The following is a 23,767-nucleotide window of genomic DNA, read 5'->3' as shown; positions in this document are numbered from 1 at the left end:
GATCTCTTGACCTCGTGATCCACCCACCTCGGCCTCCCAAAGTGCTGGGATTACAGGCATGAGCCACTGCGCCCGGCCTGTGTTTTCAGTTTTAAGTAATTTTAGAATTGTAATGAAATCATGTTAAGTCCCACTAAACAGTGTTAAGTTGTGGCCATGTACATAAGGTGTACGGAAACTGCTCCTTGGTGCACTTCCTTCTCATAGCCTATGTGTTCTGAGAAAATAATCTATTTCTTTCTACTTCTTAGGGGCCTTTCTGGCTAAGAGAATAATTGCTTGCCACGTAATTTCACCAGTAACGCCCTTCTTGACAGCTAGCGTCCGTGAAATTCATTTAGCAGTTTCTCATCCTCATGACAAACATGAAATCTTAGGTTAATGCTACCTTTCTTTGTCCCATCTTCTCAGTGAGATTATCTTCCCTTCAGGGACAGTCCTGACAGCCTTGTCTGTAATTTTATCTTCTTAATTATCTATAATAATCTTAAATGATTTTAGTTTTTGATTTTGCAGACAGCAAAGGGTACCCACACGTTATGTCAGAAGCACCAACTTGTTTGGCTCTCCTGAGTTGTTCTGGCAGGGTGTTTGGGATGTGGGTCACCAGGTGTGACTGAGCTTTTGTGGTTTCAGTTCGTGGGCGAATTGGTGACCCAGTGGTGTGGAGGCTGCTCTTAGATTTCCAGGGCATGGCAAGACTATGTACATAACAATTTGCAGTGGCAGCTTCCCAGTGGCCATAATAATAATCAGTTCACATTTACAGTGTCCAGAAGACAGAAAACATGCCTCTTACCTGGGAGACAGGAGACCTGAGGCAACGTTTGAGGGCCCTCCTCAAAGGGGCTGCTTTGATGATGAGATCCTTTGTTACTTCCCCACCAAAGAGGGGAGCGCATGTCATATCAGAAAGCAACAGCCTCAACTTTGGAATTCTAAGAACGTTTTAGGCTGGGTGCGGTGGCTCATGCCTGTGAACCCAGCAGTTTGGGAGGCTGAGGCAGGAGGATCACCTGAGGTCAGGAGTTTGAGACCAGCCTGGCCAACATAGTGAAACCCTGTCTCTACTAAAAATACAAAAAGATTAGTGGGGTGTGGTGGTGCACACCTGTAATCCCAGCTACTTGGGAGGCTGAGGCAGGTGAATCGCTTGAACCCAAGAGGTAGAGGTTGCAGTGAGCCAAGATCATGCCATTGCACTCCAGCCTGGGCAACACTGAGACTCCATCTCCAAAAAGACCCCTTTAGTCAGTGGTTTTTCCTTCTGAATAGCAGGAAAGATTTTCAGCAAATTGTCCTTGAAATTGACGTAGAAGTTTCATGACAAAACAACTTTCTTGCTTTCCGAAGGACTTCTTCCTATCTGAACCGCCTGGAGTCATCCTTGTTTTCCCTGTCCTAGGAATATGAAGACAAGGCTGGAAGACCTAGCAAGCCACCCTCTCCAAAGCAGAATGTGAGGAAGAATCTGGATTTTGAGCCACTTTCCACCACCGCACTCATCCTTGAGGATAGACCAGCGTGAGTTTACGAAGAATTTTCGTAGAATGTTTGCTTTAGTAAATACGTACAACTTTTAATCACCTTTTTGTTAGAGAAAAGCTAGGGTCAGAAGAGGGAAGAAGTGAGCCATAATTACTTCTTATTAACATGTGTTCTGTAATTATATTAAATGACCAGTTTGGAAAACTGACATTTAGCATAGAAGTTTTGACCAGAATTTTCCATTCAGATGATTTTTTTTTTTTTTTACTTTAGCATTTAAAAATAAGTTGTGAGCTCATGCCTGTAATCCCAGCACTTTGGGAGGCTGAGGCGGGTGGATCACTTGAGGTCTGGAGTTGAAGACCAGCCTGGCCAACATGGTGAAACCCCGTCTCTACTAAAAATACAAAAAAAAAGCCAGGTCTGGTGGCAGGTGACTTTAATCCCAGCTTCCCAGGAGGCGGAGGCAGGAGAATCATTTGAACCTGGGAGGCTGAGGTTGCGGTGAGCCGAGATTGTGCCACTGCACCCCAGTCTAGGCAACAAGAGCAAAACTTCGTCTCCAAAAAAAAAAAAAAAAAAAAGGAAGAAGTATGTCTTCTGTTAATTCTTGTCCTTGAAAATTGTATGTGGGGAACAGAAATGGAGGACTGGACAGTTAGAGGCCGTCAGGAAAAGACTCTGCCCTGTGAAGACGGGTCATTTTCACATTCTGAAAGGTGACCTGACGGACTCTCCTGCAGCAAGTGATAGTTCTTCAAACTGTCCTGGTGAATGTGGGTCCTGTTGTGTGAGGGACACAGGCAGCCAGACGCTCCTGCCCTCCCTTTACCCTAGTGCCAGCACAGTCACACGCACACTGCTGAAAGAGAGCACGAACTGCAAATGAACCACATAGCCAGTACGAAATCTGTACACTTTAAAAAATTAGTCAGGAAATTTCTTCTTGCATATGTGCAACATGCTGATAGGGCACCCTGCTTCAAGAATTAAGTGTTGGCCAGGTGCGGTGGCTCAAGTCTGTAGTCCCAGCACTTTGGGAGGCTGAAGTGGGCGCATCACGAGATCAGGAGTTCGAGACCAGCCTGGCCAACATGGCCATGAAACCCCAGCTCTACTAGAAATACAAAAATTAGCTGGGTAGGGTGGCAGCCACCTATAATCCCAGCTGCTCAGGAGGCTGAGGCAGGAGGACTGACTTGAGCCTAGGAGGTGGAGGTTGCAGTGAGCAGGGATCACACCACTGCACTCCAGCCTGGGGGACACAAGTAAGACTCCTTCTCCAAAAAAAAAAAAAACATTTAAGTGTTGACGGTTATTAGTGTATGCAGTCTTTGGAGTGTGGGGTGAAAATATCCCAAAAGATTAAATGTTTATTGCTCTTACAGTTGTGGATAATTATTATTTTCTTCCTGCTATTCTTTATCATTGATTTGTTTTATAGTGAATTTGTTTTTGTAAGAAAGTATTAAAGAAGTTTGTGAAATAACTGTGTAATCTTAAACAAAATGAGTTTTTGTGTTTGAGCTTTATATTTTTTTAGGAAATTATGCTTCAGGTCTTTTACTCAAAGACTTTTATGTGGTATTTATAATGATCAAAACTTATTTATTTCCCATCAAGAAATCTCCCAGCAAAACCAGCTGAAGAAGCTCAGAAGCACAGACAGCAGTATGAAGAAATGGTGGTTCAGGCCAAAAAGCGAGGTAACAGGGTTCACACTTGCTGGGTTAGAGCAGGCAGCGCAGGAGTTGTGTCTTTCTGCTTATTTTCTTTTTACCTTTTGGAATCACAGAACCTGAACTTCAGCCATTGAAATTTGTAGTTTAACAGTAAAAAAAAAAAAAAAAAAAAAAAAAAGCATGTTTTCACTACCCATTCCTGGTAGCTTAGTTCAAGAGAACAGCACTGTGAACTTACCTGAGCAAAGTGACTGTGTCGGATGAAAATACTAGACCACAGCAAGTTTCGGCCATCAGCCACATGGGTGTTTCTTTCTCTCTCTGGGCTGTTTTTAAAATTTCCAAGAAGTTGTGATCGGTTTTGATAAAATCCCTTGCAACGCTTAAGCTCTTTTTCTAGGAGATTTTAAAAATAAGTAACATGGATATGAGGGTGATCTGGCTCTCATCCCTGTCACCCCACTGATCACCAGGGTTGATTCGATTGGTCTGCTGGCTAGCCCAGTATCCCCTTCCCTGCCAGCGTTCCATGTGCATCCCTCTTGAAGCTGTGTGTTTGATCAAAGAGAATGACTGTCCCAGAGGACCAGTCTTTGGTCAGGGGACATGAGTAGTTGCACTCCCCTGCTAGAGTCTCCAGACAGGCTCTCACGGTCCATTTGTAGGAGAATATAGGGTTGTCAAGCTTCCCAGTCTCCAGACACATCCCAACGAGGTGCTGCATGTGGCAGTCTGCCTTTCTAAAAAAAAAAAATTAAAAATGAGGCCAGGTATGGTGGCTCCCGCCTGTAATCCCAGCACTTGGGAGGCCAAGGCAGGTGGATCACTTGAGATCAGGACTTCAAGACCAGCCTGACCAACATGGTGAAACCCCATCTCTACTAAAAATACAGAAATTAGCCAGGCATGGTGGTGGGTGCCTGTAATCGCAGCTACTCAGGGGGCTGAGGCAGGAGAATTGCTTGAACCCGGGAGGCGGAAGTTTCAGTGAGCCAAGATCATGTCACTGCACCCCACTCTGGGTGACAGAGTAAGATTCTATCTTCAAAAAAAAAAAAAAAACCAGAATAATGCCTGAGCTGTTAGAAGTCAGCGTGGAGCAGCCTGAATTTGGAAGGGCGTAGGGCTGGTAGCACAGGAGCAGCTTCCAGTGTTCCAGTAATGTTCGGTGCTTTTGATCAGGATGGTAGTTTCAGGGATTTTTCTGTTTCGTGGTAACTCAATTATATTCTTATTGTGTACTTTCCTGTATAGATGTTATTCTAAGTCCATCGGGTGGGGAGCACGCCGCAGGGGCTGATGTCTGCTGGGCTTCAGGGCTGTTTTCCTGGTGTGTTTGCAGTGTGACAGGAAAATTACCTCGCTTGGAAATGGTGCATATCAGTTAATAGATCGTTGTTTTTCTAAACTGTAATTTCTAGAACTGAAAGAAGCCCAGCGGAGGAAGAAGCAGCTGGAAGAAAGATGCAGAGTGGAGGAAAGCATTGGAAACGCTGTGCTCACTTGGAATAACGAGATTTTACCTAACTGGGAAACAATGTAAGACATGGCCCTGGGTGTGGCTGAACTGCAGAGCATTTCTTTCTAGAATCTGTGGCCCACAGCTGCAGTCGTCGTAGCTGGCAGTGACGACCTGGGTGCAGAGAGTTGAAGTCGTGTCATCTTCCTTCCCTCTGCCCTGGCTCAGCCCGCGCCTTCCAGTTCACCTTCTTCTCATCTCCTGAGCCAGCTTTTAAAGCAATGAGTCCGTGTCACCTTCCTTACCTAGAATTTCAGTAACTTCCTGTGACTCTCAGTATACCGTTCCAATCCTTAGCTTAGCGGACAATACCCTCAGTGAGGTGGGCTGCCGTCCTTGGCAGCCTCACCCTCGGATGCCTCTCCTCTACTTCTATAGAGCCCTCTCCCTAGAGAGCCCCCCCCGTAGGTATTGCTGCTTTTAACCCTGTGTCTGCCTCACATGTTCCAAGCCCTGTGCCCAGGTGCTCTTGTCCTATACCTCCTCAGCCAGGTAACTCCTGTGTGCTCTTCAGAGTTCAGGGAAGACTTTCCTGCCCCCACCCTAGCTCTGGGAGCCTGTGGTTCTGTTTGTGCATGCAGCTGTCTGTTCAGGCTTCTGTCTTCCTCTCTTTGAGGATAGTGACCCCAGTGTCCGGTAGAGTGCACCCACCAGAGTCTGGCAGCTGCTGCCCTCTTTACATCCATGGGGCAGCTGTGGGTCCTGTTTTTATTCTCCTGTGTTCAGAATGGGTGGGGGCCAGTGTGTGGGCGGAAGTCCCAGGGCTGCGCACAGGCATGCTGGGAGCTTGGATGCCAGCTTCCCTTCTGCTCTCATCCCACATGTCAGCACTGCAGCGGTTACATGGCCCTGCTCAGGGTCTCCACTAGGAAGATATGCTCAGAGCATGCTTTTTAAGGTACCGTCCTCAAAAGGCTTGATGCTTTCAGGAAACACTTTATACCTGTTCTCAGATGGAATCTAGTCATAAGAACAGAGGTTCTCAGAATGCTTGCTGCTCCCAGAGAGGGAGACCACTCTGGTCTGTCCTACACCGCCCTGGGTTGGATGTGATGTGAATGCATGCAGACATGCAGTGGCCGCCATTGACTGCACACAGACGCCGCCTGGCACTGTGCTGGGTGCTTTTGTACTTTATCTCAATCCTCACAGTAGCCCTTGAGGGTAGGCGGCATCATCTTGACTTTCGAGAGGATGGTATAGGTTCAGAGAGGAGAGATCGTTTGCTTGGATACGGCAGGTAAGGGTGCAGTTACGATGCAGCCTGCTTTCTGCAGCCTCAAGCCCGTGTGCCCCACAATGCTGTGTTCAGAGACACCTTGGAGGTCTGGTTTGCCCAGGCTGTTGGCAGTGTGTGTTCCTTGTCCCAGCGGAGCAGAACGACTGTACAGTCCAGAATGTTGTAAGTCAGCAGTTCTCAGCAGTGGGCACTAGGCCTGTGTTGGTGCGGCAGCTGCCTGCTGCTGGGGTCTGCTTCTGTCACTAGTGCTGCTGCACTGCCACCTGGCACTCCTTACCGCTCCCAGCTATGTCCTGTTCCTGTAGGAGCCAGGCCATTGCTTCCCCCTGCGATTTTTGCTCAGAAAGTCCTTCACATCGTTCATGTGCTCAGGTCATTCAGGACTTGGCTCCAGAGTGGTGCCTGGGCCCTCTGGTTCGTGGTGCACCCACTGTGCGGGACTCTTCCATACCTGCCACGGCAGCTGCCCAGTGGAACGGGATTGTTGATTTCACTTTACAGAGCCCTGGACTCTAAGCTCCCTGAGGGCAGGGGCTGTGCCTGATACAGCGGTGCATCCCAGCTCCTGGTGGTTCGCGGCTAGGCACACAGGTAGATGGATGTCTTTGCATAGAACAAACTCATAAACTCTTGCTTCCCTTTTTGTCCAGGTGGTGCTCTAGAAAAGTTCGAGATTTATGGTGGCAGGGAATCCCTCCAAGTGTGAGAGGCAAAGTCTGGAGCTTAGCCATTGGCAACGAGTTAAATATCACCCATGGTGAGTGGCTTGCATGATCCCGGGCTCAGGGAGTCCACCCCCAGGCCCTGTGATGTCTTCTCCCCCTTTTGCCCTGTTGGGAAGAATGGTAGCCATTGCCATGAAGCTATGTCTTGAGAGGCCAGGAGACTGTGTCCTTCAGGAGAGAGGGGCGGTCGGGAGGCCTGGGTTTAGTGCTGTGCCCTCCAGTTACCTGACAGCACCACGCAGGAGCCCTGGAGTAGAGGGGACGTGAAAGATGGGACTCAGAGCATCCGGGGGAGGTGCCTGAGCTTCGCAGATCCAAGTCCTAGGAAGGCAAGGCTTGCTTGGGACGTGAGAGTGGAAGGGTCAGGTGGTCCTTGCTGTGGAGGTGTTTGCTGTACGAGGGTGTCTGTTGGTATTTTGCGGGATTTTTTTTTTCAGGCAGCCGTGAAGGGGACAACATAACTGTGCTGGGACTGGGGTCCTTGGGGGGTTTGTCGGCTGGGTGAGAAGCATGCTCACTGATCCTTCCTGGTGTTAGGTCTACTCCTCCTCCCTGAGACTGAATTAATTTGCCCAGGTGTCCCGCGTACTCCTGCAGCACTTCCAGAGTGAAACAGATGCCGGGAGCTCACGGACTTCAAATTAAGTGCTTAATAATGGCAGCCATTCTTTTCATTTCTGCCTCCCTGCCTGCAGTCTGAGCTGTGGAAAGATGGGGCTGCCTTCCTGCCCTTTCTGGGGCCTAGGAGCTGCCTGGGGAGTTGATGGTGTGGATTTTATGTTCATGAAGGCCTTTGGGTTTAGACAGTCGGTTTGTATCTTCACTCTCTGGTTGGGGTTTTGGTTGTTGTTTTTATCTTGACAGGCTAGCATCAGCTGGCTGACTGGTGACTGGCTTCTGTGTAATGCGGTCCTACAGAGGAACGTGGGGGCCTGAAACTCCCTCTTATGGCTAAATCCGTACCTGCCAAAATTTTGTTTCAACATCTCTGTGTGAGAAGATGAATAACATTTAACTTGTGGAAATGGTTTTTTAAAAGCATCCTCCGAAGTTGAGGTTTGGAGAAATTGCTGAGCATTTATTTCTAAACTGTGTCTCTGCAGATTGGATGTAGTGCACAGTACTTGTATGTCTGTGTAGGTGTTTAATTTTGCTTCTCACTGATTTCTAGGTGGATTTTATTTAAATTAAAACCTATGGACCATAGTGTTGTAGATTGGGCTAAACAGATGATGAATCAGTTACATGTTTAGATGTAAGTCTGAGACATTTGTCTAAGCCTCGATATTGGCTTAGTTTGTGTAAATTGTGTCTGTCTTGTATTGTGAGCCAGGCAGTGTCAGTGGCCCCCACTAGCACCAGTGGCTCGGGAAGCTGGGGCCTCACCTGCTGTGCTCTCTGCCCTGTCACCCTTACCCAGCCTAGGTCTCCGCATGTGGCAGGTGCTTAAGAAATATCTGCTGTGTGAATGAATGCCACCTGATAGGGTCCTGCTTAATTCCAGTTTTACTATGTCTTAAAGCCAATGTAAGAACATAATTGATCTTGGTTGCTGAGTACCAAGCATCATATTAGGCTCTTACTTATGGGTCTTATTTAATATTGATAGCGTGACCTTGACCTCATTTTCTTCTTGAGAAGGCTCAGCATCCTGGAAAGACTAGGACTGTGCTCAGGCCTCTGGCTCGTGTGTGTGGGGCCAGGACTCTGCTCATAGCCCAGGCTGATCCTAAAGCCCATGTTCTGACTTGGAGAGCCCCAAGGTTTTGCTCTTGTGGTTGTACGACTGGAGACTTACTGAAAGTCGACCTAATAATACTATTCAAACTTCACTTTTAGGGCCCCTGTCAATCTTGTACTTGGACATTGGAGCAGGGGGTCTGGGAAGAAGGTGTAGTAGCCGTCCAGCCTCCAGCATTCCCCAGTACACACCAGTAAAGTCACAGGGGAGAATCTCAAAACTGTCGACACTGTGACCCATTGAACCCGAGGCTGCCAGCCTGTGTGACTTCACTGTCAAATGCCTCACTTGGGAAGTGACTCCCTAGTGGTCACAGCCACACAGGGTTTTCATCTACCTCCTGCTGAAATGACCAAAGCTTGGCCCGCCTCCTAGAGGTGGGCAGCAGGCAGAAGTGCCACCAGGTGCATGAGGCACCAGCTCAGGGCAGTGTGGGATTGTCCTGGGAGCACACCTGCTAAGTTACTGCTTTGGAAACTGAACTATAATAGTGAAGCAGAATTGGCATTACACTTTAATAAAATAGTGTGCACTGCCCAGAAGGCAGATGTGCGCTACTGTATTTTCCAAAAGTAATGATGGGAAAAATAAAGTGCTAAAAATTCCATAGGTAGCTGCAATGAAAGTCTCAGTGATAGACCAGTGACTGTGTGTAATCTGAGACATCTGGGAGCTGATCAGGAACATCAGAGCTGAAGGTGTGGCCGGGCACAGTGTCTCACACCTGTCATCCCAGCACTTTGGGAGGCCGAGGCGGGGATCATCTGAGGTCAGGAGTTTGAGACCAGCCTGGCCAACATGACCAAATCCCATCTCTACTAAAAAAACAAAAATGCTCCAGGCACGCACCTGTAATCCCAGCTACTCAGGAGGCTGAGGCAGGAAAATCACTTGAATCCGGGAGGCAGAGGTTGCAGTGAGCCGAGATTGTACCACTGCACTCCATCCTGGGCGGCAGAGCAAGACTCTGTCTCAAAAAAAAAAAGAAAAAGCCAGAAGACCAGGAAGCACCTGCGACTGGGCTCTGTGGGGGAGCAGGGCGCTGAGAGGGAGCTCTGTGGGTTCAGCCTTCACACTTGTTCTTAGAAGAAGAATGAGGCATGGATATACCTGTGGAGGTCTGTGTGGGCTAGTAAAGTTTTATTGCTTAAATATTACCAAACTACCCAGAGAGAACTGTCACAAAAATAAGTTCTAAGAGTGGAGATTTGGAGGCAGTCATGATTCTTCTCTGCCAGCAAGAGTCCTGTTTTCTGAGGCTTCTGTGTCTTCCTGGGATCCCCCCCTCCATTCCTGCTCCACTGCCAGGCAGCAAGACGAGGAGGCCTGTGCCAGGTGGAGGGCAGCTGCCTCATGTCCTTACTTGAAACCCGATGAGTCTCTGCTGGTCCGTCCGTCCCTCCCTCTGTCAGCGAGACATTCACTGATTGGGTTGCTCTGTGCTGGTTCCAGAGCTGTGTGTTCTGGATGCGGAGGGTGTGAGAGAGCTTCACCATCTTGCCCCCCAGGGAGCTTGCGGTCTAGGAGAGGCAGTAGATAAGTCACAAAGACCAAAACAAGGCAGTTTTGTGAGTGGGCTGTGTCATAGAGTAAATAGTAGTGATGTGTGGAATCTTTCTTTGTTTAAGGCTGTGTCTTTAAACAATAAAATTACTCTCAGACTAAGTTGGGGGGAATTGTTTGAGTAGCTTGTTAAGTGTGCATTAAGCCTATTATACTTGAACTTAAGTATTTGAAGGAAATAGTACTGTGTTCTGTGGTGGTTTTGATGAAAGATACTCACATGTGCACAAAACACTTACCCAGAGGCTTTTCTTCCAGAGCTCTTTGACATCTGTCTTGCTCGAGCCAAGGAGAGGTGGCGGTCCCTTAGCACAGGAGGCTCCGAACTAGAGAACGAAGGTAGAGTCTATTCTAAAACCAGCGTGCTGTTGTGGTCAATTATGTTTGTCATTCTTTATTATGTAGTGAAGGAAGTTTACTTAACTATAGTAGAGATTGATGTGGATTCATAAAAAGCTTCACCAGAAAAGCGTTGTTTTTTGTTTTTAAAGCAAAAATTAAAGGAAGAAAGCTTTATAAGAAATTGGCCAGGTGTGGTGGCTCATGCCTGTAATCCCAGCACTTCGAGAGGCTTAGGCAGGTGGATCACAAGGTCGGGAGTTTGAGACCAGCCTGGTCAACATGGCAAGACCCCCGTCGCTACTAAAAATTCAAAAATTAGCCAGGCTGGTGGCAGATGCCTGTAATCCTAGCTACTTGGGAGGCTGAGGCAGGAGAATCGCTTGAACCCGGGCAGTGGAGGTTGCAGTGAGCCAAGACTGCACCACTGCATTCCAGCCTGGGCAATAGAGTGAGACTCTATCTGAAAGAAAAAAAAAAAAGCAAATAAAAATTAACTGGATGTGGTGGTATGCACCTGAAATCCCAGCTATTCAGGAAGCTGAGGCAGGAGAATCACTTGAACCCTGGAGGTGGAGGTTGCAGTGAGCCAAGATCTCACCACTGCACTCCAGCCTGGGTGATAGAACAACAGGACTCTGTCTCAAAAAAAAAAAAAAAACCCAAAAAAGAAAAGAAAAGAAATAGGATTTCCTAGTTTCTGACAGTTGTTTGTATCCTGACATGCTGCAGGGCCGGTCGTCATCAGTGTCTTTTTCTTTAAAGTTGTTCACGTGACTTTTAGTTGAATATTGGCTTATAGAGGAACTCAGAATTACAGAGACAAGAACACTGCATGTTTACTAGATTATGCCTTTGGAATTTTCCATAACACACAAGAAAGATTACTTCTGTTGGTTAAGAAGCACATTATTTTACTGATCATTTTTACAGTCTGTGGTATTAGAATTCAAAAAAGCATAAAACAAATTATTTATGATGACTTGTTAGAAATATTATACACTGGCTGGGCACAGTGGCTCGTGCCTATAGTTCTACCACTTTGGGAGGCTGAGGTGGGCAGATCACTTAAGACCAGAAGTTCAAAACCAACCTGGGAAACAAAAAAAGACCCTATCTTTACCAAAAGATAAAAAAGAAATGTTACAAGTTTATGATACCGCAGTAGTTTCTATATACAGTGAGTTGACACTGAAGAAGTTTATGATCGATCAGTGATGTGTGTGTGTGTTTTTATGCTTGGAGTTTATTTGTGTTTATTCTCCTACTTGTTTTTGCCTCCCACTGATTGTTATTGATGACAGGTAATATGTTAGATTTTGATTTCAAACTCTGGAAAATACCTAATGATAATCTAGAATTAGCTGGTGTCATAAGATATTTTGTTCTCTAAAGTAAGAGACGCTGCACACTATTAAACACTCTGAAGGTACACTCCGAGTTAAGTTGTGATTAGGTCAGTGTACTTCTGAAGAACTTTTTTTCGTGTTTCATTCTTGTAAAACTACAAAGCCTTATAATTGTTCTACACTCATGCCCACAAGGAATGTAATGATTTTTGGCATCTTTTGACAGATGCTGGTTTTTCAGCAGCAGACAGAGAAGCCAGTCTGGAGCTTATTAAACTGGACATTTCTAGAACGTTTCCTAATCTCTGCATTTTCCAGCAAGTAAGTCGTGGTGACTTGTTGCTTTCAAGTGTGTTTGTCTAAAATTCATAGATGCTGAACTGCATATATCTGTTGTCAAGTTTGAAAGGTACTTAGGTTTTTGGGGGGATATTAGGAGGTAGAGTGGATATTACTGTTAAATACATTTAGACTTTTTAAAATAAATGTAACTGATTCTTTCCAACAAATATTTAGTATGTCCATACTTGTTCTCCAAAAGACAATTCTGTCTTCCTCTTGAGATACGTGTCTCAGAGTCCCTGCAGGTCTGGTCTGAGAGGGTCCCCATGGCTCTGTCTGCTGGTACTTTCCTGGACACTGCTCTGCTCTCAGGACTGTGCAGCAGTCTGCAATCAGCAAGGCCATCGTGGTGTAATGGGCTTCGGCCCAGATGAGCCCAGGGCAGTGAACTGGTGTGAGAAAGGGAAATCCTTGGCAGCTGGGTGCAGCCAGGGTGGGTGGCTGAGCTGAGTTGACAGGTTTCTGAGCAGGTAGACCAGGAGAACAGTGCAGCTGTGGGAGATAGGACAGGCTCCTTGGATGGCAGGAAAAGCAGAGTGGAGCCCCCCGTGGGCATCTGGGCGCAGGACAAGGCTGCCAGCAGTAGGTTTTGGGGTCATCTGAGCTGAACTCTTTAAAGACCTTCCATGTTTTGAGCCAGCAGACGTTGATCTAGGGGTCTTTTGACCCCTTTCTTATCTATAATGGGTTTTTGGGGGGCAGTTGTCCCTGCAGAATACCTCTGCACCTGTCCCTTGTCTGTTCTCACTGCCTTTACTCAGTCAGGTTCTCATCTTTGTGGATTTCCATGTGGGTCTTCAGAAGTTGTTTCAGAAGAGGAAATGAGGGAATCTATAAAGCTACCAGCAGCCTTGGTGGTGTCTGGCGCATGAGCCCAGTGAGCACCGTGCTGCCTTGCGGCAGGCAGTTGACTTAGCTGGGAGCCTGTTTCCTGGAACTCCACCTCTCCCACAGGGCAGATTCCAGCATCTCTGCTCTTTTCTCCCCCGTTAGTATCCATAGGCTTTGCAGCCCTGCATCGCTGTCTTGGAGCTGCTTCTCCTGGTTCTTGCTATTGGAGGGGAAAGGCTTTCTCCCCCAGCCCAAAAGCCCTTCCACACTGACGGTTCACGTGGTCCCTCATCAGGCTCTCAGAGGGATCCAGGAGAGCTGGCTTTCTAGAAAGATGTTTCACCTTTTATTTCAAACAGATTTGGGCTTTAATCACAGATTGCCTTCTTACTAGCTTTGAGTAAATCAATCTTTTTGAGCCTTAGCTTGTTCATCTGTAACGGGGGTGATCATACCAGCCCAACAACGCTGTTGACAGTACTTGGCAGATAACAGTGCTTGTTGTTATTAAATCTCTTTGAACATAATTTGAAACTAAAAGACAACTAAGTCCAAGCAAAGTTCAAAGAGCCACCAAATGCCAGTCTAAGGACGAGTGCACCTGGGACAAAGTTTTATCCAGGCCAAGGATAAACAAGAAAAGCGAGCACCAGTCAACTTCTCTTGGAGCTAAGTGTTTTTAACTTAAAAGGCTTTCTACTGTTGTAATTTCGATCCTTCCGTCTCATTTGGTGCTAAATGTCATTTCTGAAATGAGAAAACAATGCTAGGAGATGGCACTTCCTGATTTTAAATGCCCTTAACTGCTGTTGGACACCTCGCTTCCCCCACTCTCCCTCCCACTGTTCTTGCATGCTTTTTAGCACACTCGATCTCTGCTCATTAGAAAGGCTGCTAAGCTACTTTCTACCAGGGTTGAGAGATCTCTACACTGGATTGAAAACCCGGAAAAAAGCTTCTTTGGCCTTTGCCCACCACTCTGTCATCACACTTCTGCTGCCACCTGGGCATTTGGTGCTACTGCAGACCCCCATCCCCACCCTATCCCTGGTTGTTATCATTTTTACCCTCTCATTACGATTTTTCCTTTTGTCCCTCTGTGATTTGGAACTGTCTCTTCTTTTACTTACCTCTTTTAACTTGCTGGAACATGATGGTCTGGGCTGGAACATGATGGTCTGGGCCATGGCATTCCTTTGTAAGCACCTGAGGTCACCTGTGGAATGACTTCCTTGTCTTTTAACCATGTGTGATTTTTACTCCTTGTGTTAGGTGTAGGTACCTGGTAGACATAGGAAGTTTTTGGGACTCAGCCAGCCCTTTTGTAGTATCTTCTCACTTGTTAACTTCAGTGAGCTGTGCTCCATTGGGAAAAAAATTCTAACACTTTAATTTTTGGAAGCAGTTACAGGAACAAGTGGAGATGTTAGAGGGATGGGAGAGCTGGGAAAATTTTTAAACAACATGGTAGCCACCACGACTTCGGAGAGTTTATTTCCTAAACCTGCCATTCAGAAAAAACAACAGAAACCAAGAGAATGATAAGCTAGGGAAGAGAGGCAGACAATCTGAGTGACACTGAGCAGTCACCTGCTTTGAAGAGACCCCGGACACCTGGCTTTCCTGGTGACTTTGAAAGGGATCACAGTTACACAGCAGGAGCCAAATAAAGCATATTGGTCCAGGGTGATGCTCCTGCCTGGCCTGCCAGCTTCTTTTCAGAGCAGTGTCATAGCGTGAGCTGCAGACTTCTCTGGCTGTGAATGGGTAATTGGTTGAATTCCATATGCATATAGAGCTGCTGGCATCATACTTGGCATATTTCATAATGCTGAAAATAGCAGGAGTGGCTGGTGGCAGCAGTAGTAACCTGAGATGCCCCTCTGAGCACTAACCATACTTACGCATGTGTTTTGCTGTGTTGATCCTTTCAGGGTGGTCCATATCATGACACGCTGCACAGTATTTTGGGCGCTTATACTTGTTACCGACCAGATGTGGGTTATGTAAGTGAAGTTTCTCAGTATTCTATAATGTTATTATCTAAAAAGAAAGTCAGATACTGTCCAGCACATGTTAGCTGCAAATGTCAAGCCAGTGCCTTCGTTTTTACCGAGGAGTATGAAAAGTCTTGGGGTAAGTGAGTTGACTCAGTTTCCTCTTAAAGAAATTGAGTTGTCATGGCCGCTCTGGGGCATTAATCACATTTTAATTGAATGCGATTTTCATTTTTTGCATGTGATTTTTTTCCCCAATGTTCAATCAAAGAAGCCTTAACCACTTTAAAAGCAGTAACCATTAAAAAGCACTGCTGATACTTCTGTGGCTTCGCAAATGTGTGCGCACGTGTGGTTTGATATTAAGCTTACTGAGTTATATAGATACGTGCCTACAGCACTGGGACACTGGACACAGGAAAGAGCAGTATTGCAGATGCAGAGGGCCTAAGAGGGCGCTTTAGGGTTTCCTGTTTGCGGGGTGGGAGCAGGCCAGGTGGCTGAGGTGGCAGAGTAGTAGTTCTGAGTTAGGGCAGCTCGGCATCGGGTGGAGGGTGGTGTGGGATGCTTGTGTGGACCCTTCTAGCTTGAGGGTGTCAGGTTTGTCTCTGATGAAATGGATGAGCCGCTCTGACCCTGTGGCCGCTGATTTTAACGTCCGTTTCTCTCCCTTCTCAGGTTCAGGGCATGTCCTTTATAGCGGCAGTGTTGATCTTGAACTTAGATACTGCAGATGCCTTTATTGCTTTTTCTAATCTTTTGAATAAACCCTGTCAAATGGCGTTTTTCAGAGTGGACCATGGCCTTGTGAGTATCCTCTGTGTTCGGGCCCTGGGTGCTGTGTCTTTAATGTCAAGAGTTGTTTACTCGTCTGTGTTTTCAGTGGAAAAAAGAATACAAGAATACATTCTCCCTCTGTGAAGAGCTGTTTAGAGTGAGCAGCACTGTAAGGTGGAGGATGATTTGGGCAGTGGATCGCACGTAAGCTTAAAAAGACATGGTTAGTAGCCATATGTCTGGGTTTCTTAATACGTGTTCTCGGAAAAAACTACCTGTATTTTTGAAAACATATTCTTTAATGAAGGAGGAAGTGTGGCTCCTGCTTAAACGTACACACTTGGTGTCAAAGGCACGGTTTGATGGCAGTGCCCACATTTGGGCCTATTACGTAGAACACATCATAATCGAACTGTGTTGCTGCTCGTTGTCACCCTGCTTCATGAAGTGTGCCCACACTCGGGAGAAAGGAGGCACGCTGAAGACCATACCTCCTTCGTTCTTCAAAAGGCAGCCGTTTGTTTAGTGGACTGCTTTAGTCTTTATGACACTACATAAGCGGGAGGAGGCGACAGTGGGGGTGGGACTTACGCCTCCCAGATGAGCTGGCTGCACGGTCCCGGTGACGTGTTAAGATTCAGAGTAAAGGGACTCGCTCGTTCAGGGCATGCATCGGGTAAGATCTGGTAAGTGAAGGAGCAGAGATTTGAATCCATTCTGGTTCCTAAGCCTTTGTTCTTTCCGTAGCATAGAAGCCACCGATTCAACAAGCCCATCAGCCTTTTTTTATTTTATTTTTTTGGTGACAGGATCTTGCTCTGTCACCCAGGCTGGAGTGCAATGGTGTGATCTTGGCCCACTGCAACCCCCGCTTCCTGGGTTCAAGTGATTCTCATGTCTCAGCCTCCCTAGTACCTGGGATTACAGGTGTCTGCCATCATGCCCAGCTGAGTTTTGTATTTTTAGTGGAGATGGGGTTTTGCCATGTTGGCTAGGTTGGTCTTGAACTCCTGACCTTAAGTGATCCACCTGTCTTGGCCTCCCAAAGTGCTGGGATTACAGGTGTGAGTCACTGTGCCCAGCCATCATTGTCTTGATTTGCCAATAATTATTACCAATACTCCAAGACTAAAATGATCTAATAGTTTAGATCAGCTAAGGAGTATCTCTTCCTCGATATCTTAAGGTTTACTGAGTGTGTCTTGCTCAAATAGTACATACATAACATCTTTAGAAGCTGTTGGCAGATTTGGTAGCTGTTACCAGGACTATAAATTGGCAGAGTCCTTTTGGAAGACAGCTTCGTATTCATTATCAGTAGCTGTAAATAGCATTGGTGTGCAGTTCTGCTCATAAGAATCACTTCCAGGAAAGGCCTAAATGTGGACAAAGCGTTATGCACAAAGATAGTAATTGCACACTTATTTACAATTGTAAATGTGAAAATAGGTGAAAATGGGCTTAGGAGAATACAGAATGGTAAATTAAAATTTGGTAAGTGATCAGTAGCGATGCTTGCAAAGAACTGCATTGTGAGAAAGTGTTCAAGATACTGATTTCTTCAAAGGTATGTAAGATAAAACATAAACTGTAGTGGCTACCGTGTTTAACAATACAAGGAAATATGCCACCAGATTAGTAGTGTTTATGGATGGTTAAATTACGGATTAATACTGTTTGTAGGTTTCCTAAGTTTTCTACAGTGAGTGTTTACAGGTATGACTTTTATAATCAGGTAAAAACTTACCTTTCCAAGAAAAGTAATGGTCAGAAACAGAAAAAAAATTAGGAAATGTTCTTACTCTTGAAATAACTCATTGGCACTGTATATACTGGCATTATGCTGCTTACGATATTAATTCCTGGAAATGATTACGGCATGTAAATTTTATCATTTTATAAATAATTAAATGATTTCCATCTAAATTTCTTCTGATTTCGAAGATAAGACCCCAGCTTTCTCTTTGGAAATGTGATGGAAATTGTGCTTAGGAATTGTAGCTTGTATTTTTAATGAAAAACCATAGCGTGGTAATGTTGAGTGGGGTCTTCATCACAGCAGCACGTTTCCTCCCCAGCAGCCCTGTTGGCATTAGGGCTGTGCAACTCTGCTGGGGGGTGTGCTGTGCACTGGAGAGTGCTCAGCAGCTTCCCAGCCTCCACACAGTCGTGCAGCCAGCACCTGCCCCCAGTTCTGATGACCAGGAGTATCTCCAGACATTGACCAGTGTTCCCTTAGAGGCAGAATCACCCCTTTTGGGAGCCATTGTCTACAGTCCAGCCCCTGTATTCGATGAGCAGACACCAGAGTTGTGATCTGCCCCCAGGCGCCCAGCTGCTGAGCACTGGAGCAGAACTGGGCCACCATCAGAGAGTGTTGCCCAGCCGCGATTCTTTCTGCTGTCAGCGTGGCTTCCCAGCTTTGTACGTTTTGTTTCCTGAAAAACTGTAAACCACTGAGAAGCCAGCTCCGTAAACTGCAGGCTGCGACACCCTCCTTTCCCTGTAGTGTTTTCTCCTTCGTCGCATTTGAAGGTCTGCGTCTGTCAGCTGGAGCGGTGTGGCCTTGACTTAGACATGAGTAGTGTAGTCCCCCAGAGGTGCCAGGGGAGGGAACGAGACCTGCCTGCTTTTCCAAATACTTGTACATACTTCATACATTCCTGGTTTTTAGGAAAGAGTGAGTGAGTCTATACACGCTTAACCTTTGCAGTGGGAGGGCACAAATTCATTCCCAGCGTCACCACGCACCAAGGCCGTGCCCTTATTTGGCAAGTTACGTAACTGCTTTGGGTTTTGGTTCCCTTTCTGTACATTGAAGAAGATAAAGTGTAGCTATTGATGTTATTGTGAAGATTAGAAATAGAGCTTGCTTATAATTTGTGTAGTACCTAGAAGGAATTGCCATTGAAAATGTATTAGTAATTACATAAGAAGGTAATTGTTAGAGTCTAAAGGTATACATATATTGACATTTTTGTAAATTGGAAACGTGCAGATAGTTTCTTAATAAATTTCATATTATCTCCCTAGATGTTGACTTACTTTGCTGCATTTGAGGTATTCTTTGAAGAAAATTTGCCGAAATTATTTGCTCATTTCAAGAAGAACAACTTAACTCCAGATATCTACCTAATTGATTGGTAAGACTGGCTTTCCCTGTGTTTCCAGAGCATTTCTCAGCCCTTGCCCGTTCTTCCCTCTCCTCTTTGCCATCTTTTTCATGGCCCGGCTGAGTCCTCATGTCCTGCTTTCCAGCCTTCCCTGATGGCCCTGCCCCTGAGTTTTATGACCATCAGTGCCTCCACCTGGCCCTCCTGCACTCCCTCATGGGGAAATGGTACCTCACACCTGCTTGTTTCCCAAGTGCTGTCCATTCCTTAAACGGCCTGACCCTAGCACCGGGCCGTGCAGGCTCCTGCTGCGTATAGAAGTGGAACGAGGAGAAGGCCAGCTCTTGCCTGTCAGGAGCTCCTGGCTTGTGGGAGGCAAATGTGTCCGTGGCCACTGTCCATGTGAGATGAGTGCTATCTTGGAAAGCAGGAGGTCCCAGACCCAGCGCAGGGGTCAGAGTGCATGGAGCAAAGGTAACAAGTGCGTGTGCCATTCCAGAGTCAGCGGGCACGGGCACTGTAGCCAGGTTCCCTTGTGTTGAGGCTGAAAATAAAGGGCAGAGGACAACAGGCAATGAGGTTGGGAGGCCAGGTCACGGTGGCTCTTAGACCCAAGCTCTGGAGCTTGGGCAGGATTGCAGGGCGGTGGGGAGTGGCAGAAGGCTTCTGCTTGGGATGAGTGTGGGGCAGAGTGAGCTGAGAGTTTTAAGTTACCTGGGAGGCAGCAGAGCCTGGGAACAGAGAGACAAATTAAGGGGAAAAAAGCCGAAGTGAGTGGGAATGTTGTGGATCTGTCAAAGAATCATGGTCAGCTCTTGACAGCAGACTGGGGAGGGGATTTGCTGATGCCTTCAGCTGAGATCAGAGACAAAGGGAGAAGATGCGGTTGGGGCGGTTGGGGCGGTTGGTGGATCTGACTTTGGACGGGTGACTTTGAGGTGCCTGTGGGACATGTAAGTAGGGGCTCCCTGAGGCAGACACAAGGACCCCAAGAGATCTGGGCAGCAGCAGTCAGCCAGGCAGGTCTTCATGCTGTGAGGATGGGGTGCAGCTGTTAGCCCAAGAGCACCGTATTTGAGGGGCAGGTAAGAGGGCTGGCAGGCCTGTGCGTGGAAGGGAGCAGCCTCTCAGATCACACAGTGGGAAGAGGGTGCCTGCGGGATCCAGCAGCCCCAGCCCAAACGCATCTTCTCCCGTTACTGCCTTGTGGCCTTGGCGAAGGCCGTGAAGCCCGTCTGAGCCCCCAGTTCCTCATCTGGAGACCCCATTGATTAACTCCACAGGGTGCCCGTGTGGCACCACCCAACTCACAGAAGTAAAGAAGGTACTACTCTACCAGAAAGGCCCGTTCAGCCTTTGCCACTAAACTGTGTGGTAAATGTGCAGCCGCTGTGGACGGATAGCTGGCTGGTCCGGTTTTGTTGCTGTTGCCTACTTTCTTCAGCAGGGAAAGGCCTTCTGGAAGGTAAAATTCAAGGATCATTTGAAAGGAAGCCGACCCCTTAGCTAAAGCAGGCTTGTCTGTGCCCTCAAGAGTGTGCCTTTGGGATTCTTCGTTTGTTGCTTTTGTCTTAAACCCTGGACTGTTTTCACTTCACTGACCTTTGCCAAGAATGACAAGTGTTTTGGAGGTTGAATCTTGTAGCTGAACCCACAAGGAGCTGGAGACTGAGGACAGTGAACATGGGCTGTGAATTGCCCTGGCGGGACCGCTGGGCTAGCCTGCCAGGCTGTGCTGGATAGAAGTGTGTAGGGCCCACTTGAAAGGGCACCTTTACTCAGCAAATGGTGATTTTCTTCACACCTGTGAACATGGAACTCCTGCAGAGGCTGCCCCGCAGTCTTCATCTGACTGTGAGCTGTGCCCCTCAGATTCCCTGGCTGGAGCCACAGTACTGGAGGACGGGAGAGGATCCAGCCGAGCCGTCAGCTTCTGCCTTATCTGTTTTAGACTTCCGATTAGCTTTTGAGGATTCTAGACTGAAAGTCAATAGTGTCTTTCAAAATTTTCCCACCTTTACTTGCAAAAGGAAATGTGTTTTAAGTTGTGACCAGTGTGTGCAGAAACTTAACACGTGTATATGCTGGGAACAGGAGTTCCGTGACCCAGTACCTAACCCTGACCGTGTGAAGCATTCTGAAGTATTGTTTTCTGTTCTGTTTATTCAAAAAAAATGCTGGCGTCAATCTACTTTCGTTGCCCTCACAGTCCACTGGCCGTTGGCTGGGTCATGCCAGGTAGTGTGAAAAATGCAGGCCTGGAGGATAGAGCTGTCTGCTTCTGTCCCGGCCTGAAGATGGCTGTAACCCATGTAGGGGCAAAGACAAAGGGCACCACATCTATTGACTAGTGCTTCTCACACATGCCCTCTATAAGCCCTTGGAACAACCCCTCCAAGCCCAGTGTAACACTTGTGTTTTATAGATGAAAAACGGAGGCTCAGGCCGGGTGTACCTGTTCATGCCTGTAATCCCAGCACTTTGGGAGGCCCAGGCAGGTAGATCACTTGAGATCAGGAGTTCGAGACCAGCCTGGCCAAGAAGGCGAAACCTCTCATCTCTGCTAAAATACAAAAATTCACCAGGCATGGTGGTGCACACCTGTAATCCCAGCTACTCAGGAGGCTAAGGCACAAGAATCATTTGAACCTGGGAGGCAGAGGTTCTGCAAGCCAAGATTACACCACTGCACTCCAGCCTGGGTGACAGAGTGAGCCTCTCTCTCTCCAAAACAAAAAACAAAACTGAGGCTCAGAGAGGCAGAATACATTGGCCAAGGTCCTGTGGTCAGCCGAATGCAGACCTGGTGTTCAGAGTCTAGCCAGCTCTAGAGCTGTGCACCTCCCTTAGCGTCTTCTAAGGGGGTTTGTGTAAGGTAGTGGCACCCATAGAATGGGTCCCCTGCTCAGGTTCCAGAGACAGGACCAGCGTGTTGAGTGGAGAACGTGGACTGGACTATCTGCAATGAGCAGTGAGGCAGTCAGTGAAAAGGAAGCAGCAAGGGTTCTTCACCACCATGGCCTCCGTGCTGTGAGCTGGTTGGTGCCTAGGGCCTTGTGAATGCTGTCCACAGTGCTTCGATGAGGCCTCCCCAGGCCCTACCCTTGAGGAAGTGCTGACTGTGTTCTGAAATAAGCACCAGCTAGGATACAGTCTGTATTTGCAGTTCCAGTACAGGGCTAGGCTGTAATCCCAGCTACTCAGGAGGCCGAGGCACGAGAATCATTTGAACCTGGGAGGAAGAGGTTGCAGTGAGCAAAGATCACACTACCACACTCCAGCCTGGGCGACAGAGCGAGCCTCTATCTCCAAAACAAAAGGCCTATAGAAAGGTTGTGGTATAAGATTCAAGTTGAACTAAGCACAGGAAAGCCACACATATTCATGATTTATTCTCTGAGTCAGCATTTACTGGTGGTCCGCAAGTGGTTCAGGCTCCTTGTTGGGTGCTGACAGCTGAAAGCTCAGAAACAGGGCAGGCAGTGGAGAGGAAGCAAAGGGGGTAGAACAGACTTTACGTAGGCCCTGTCCTAGAAGCCGCCGTTTCGGAAGCCCTCGTCACTGTGGTCTTCAGTGTTCAGGAGAAGGTGTACCTAGTTCTGGGCACAGAGGTCACCAAGGCCTACTTCTCAATGTCACACCCCTGGTGTGAGGTCCAGGTCAATCTGCCTTCAGGGCCTTTGCTTTTTCTGTTACATCTGGCTGCCTTTCCCAGAGCCACGTCCACACCCATCACAGCTGGGCCTGCCTCCGCATTGTGGGTCTGCACTGGGGGGTATAAAGCATGCTCAGTTCCAGGGCTCAGCAACTAACTGCCTGAGCCAGAGAGCCTTCCTCCTGCTCGTAGCAGGGGCTGAGGGGCCTGTGGGTGTGGCCAGCTCAGCGTCCTGGGTGGTTGTGTGGGTACCCCATTAAGATGACTACACTTGGGGTCAGAAAAATCTTCCCTGCCACAGTCTGCCCACCAAGCCTGTTTCCCACCACCCCAGCTCTACCCACACTTTGAGGATGCCCTCTGTTGGCTGCTGCCTGTTTGTTGAAGCTTCGAGAGTGACCTCTGGGTCCCTAGCGCCTGGCCCCATGCCTGGCTCAGTGTCCTAGGTCAAAGACTGCGTCTGTGCCTGAGGGTCACCTGCCTGGGCTTAAAGTCGGGTGCCTGTCCCTCCTCCAGTGCACCCTGTCTACTGCCTAACCAGTAGCTCATGAGGAGTCAAGGCTGAGGATGAGCTTTCCTTGCCGACACCACCTTCCTGGGCCTTCTCTAGCTGTGGCTTCCACTCCCCCCAGGAGGCACGTGGGTCAGAGCAGGGCCTGTCAGCTGTCTCCATCTTCTGCGGAGTTTTCAGTGTTTCCACTGTCAAGGATCTACTTTTTGTAAGAGAACCTAATTTAGGTCATTAAACTTCTGAAAATATTTCCCATGCCATCCAGTGGCAGAATTATCTAGAGGTTTGAGTGGGTTTTATAATAAGTAATCTTGAATTAAGAAAAGAATTGGGCAATACATTCCATGTTGCGGTTAGCGTTTCTTGCAATGATGTTTAATGATTCTTGGAGATCCTGTCATTGCCTCGAGTTTCTACCTTAAAGGAAAGGTTCGAGGGGAATTTCCGCTGCCTCTTGCACATGGCTCATCTCTGGCTCTTCACCTCTGGGGTACAGGTTGCCCCAAGAGTGCCTTAGGAGCAGGAGCTCTTGCTGAGCGCATCTGGTATTGCCTGGGTCTTTACAGGTGTGTGGAGGAGGGAGGAGCAGCCCCTGCCTACACTGGGGACCTGCTTGCAGGGAGGGGCAGCAGCCTGTGCGTCATTGGCACACCCTGACCTGGCTGAAGTGGGAGCCCGCATTCTCATGCGGTGCTCACAATATTTACTTCACTTCTGCTGGCCCCTGCCAAGTGCTGGGAGAGAAAGACTGGAACGCTGCCGGGCTCATGGTGGGGAGGACTCTGGGTCACAGAGGTGGGTTTGTGAACCCCGCTGTGCTCAGGTTTGGGAGGACTCCGGGGCACAGAGGTGGGTATGTGAACCCCGCTGTGCTCAGGTTAGGGAGGACTCCGGG

General features: G+C 47.7%; 1 protein-coding gene across 5 annotated transcripts in view; it reads left to right on the top strand.

The window, feature by feature from the left end:
* The window catches only part of TBC1D14 (TBC1 domain family member 14), a 126,012-nt gene that overhangs the window by 88,696 nt on the left and 13,549 nt on the right, over positions 1-23,767 (top strand). For 3 of the 5 annotated variants that reach the window (XM_017539102.2, XM_017539101.1, XM_017539104.1), the window contains 9 exons: positions 1,406-1,524; positions 3,112-3,194; positions 4,592-4,709; positions 6,580-6,686; positions 10,217-10,297; positions 11,873-11,967; positions 14,754-14,825; positions 15,495-15,623; positions 18,627-18,736. In XM_017539102.2, the coding sequence (XP_017394591.1) occupies positions 1,406-1,524; positions 3,112-3,194; positions 4,592-4,709; positions 6,580-6,686; positions 10,217-10,297; positions 11,873-11,967; positions 14,754-14,825; positions 15,495-15,623; positions 18,627-18,736 (914 nt within the window). The remainder of the gene's footprint in view (positions 1-1,405; positions 1,525-3,111; positions 3,195-4,591; positions 4,710-6,579; positions 6,687-10,216; positions 10,298-11,872; positions 11,968-14,753; positions 14,826-15,494; positions 15,624-18,626; positions 18,737-23,767) is intronic. The other 2 variants (XM_037742209.1, XM_037742210.1) reach the window with 2 other exon arrangements.

The sequence above is a fragment of the Cebus imitator genome, unplaced genomic scaffold (genome assembly GCF_001604975.1).
Source record: "Cebus imitator isolate Cc_AM_T3 unplaced genomic scaffold, Cebus_imitator-1.0 Scaffold117, whole genome shotgun sequence".
In the NCBI taxonomy this organism is placed as follows: Eukaryota; Metazoa; Chordata; class Mammalia; order Primates; family Cebidae; genus Cebus; species Cebus imitator.
Note: the sequence above shows the minus strand (reverse complement) of the source record. Positions and strands in the feature narration are given on the sequence as shown.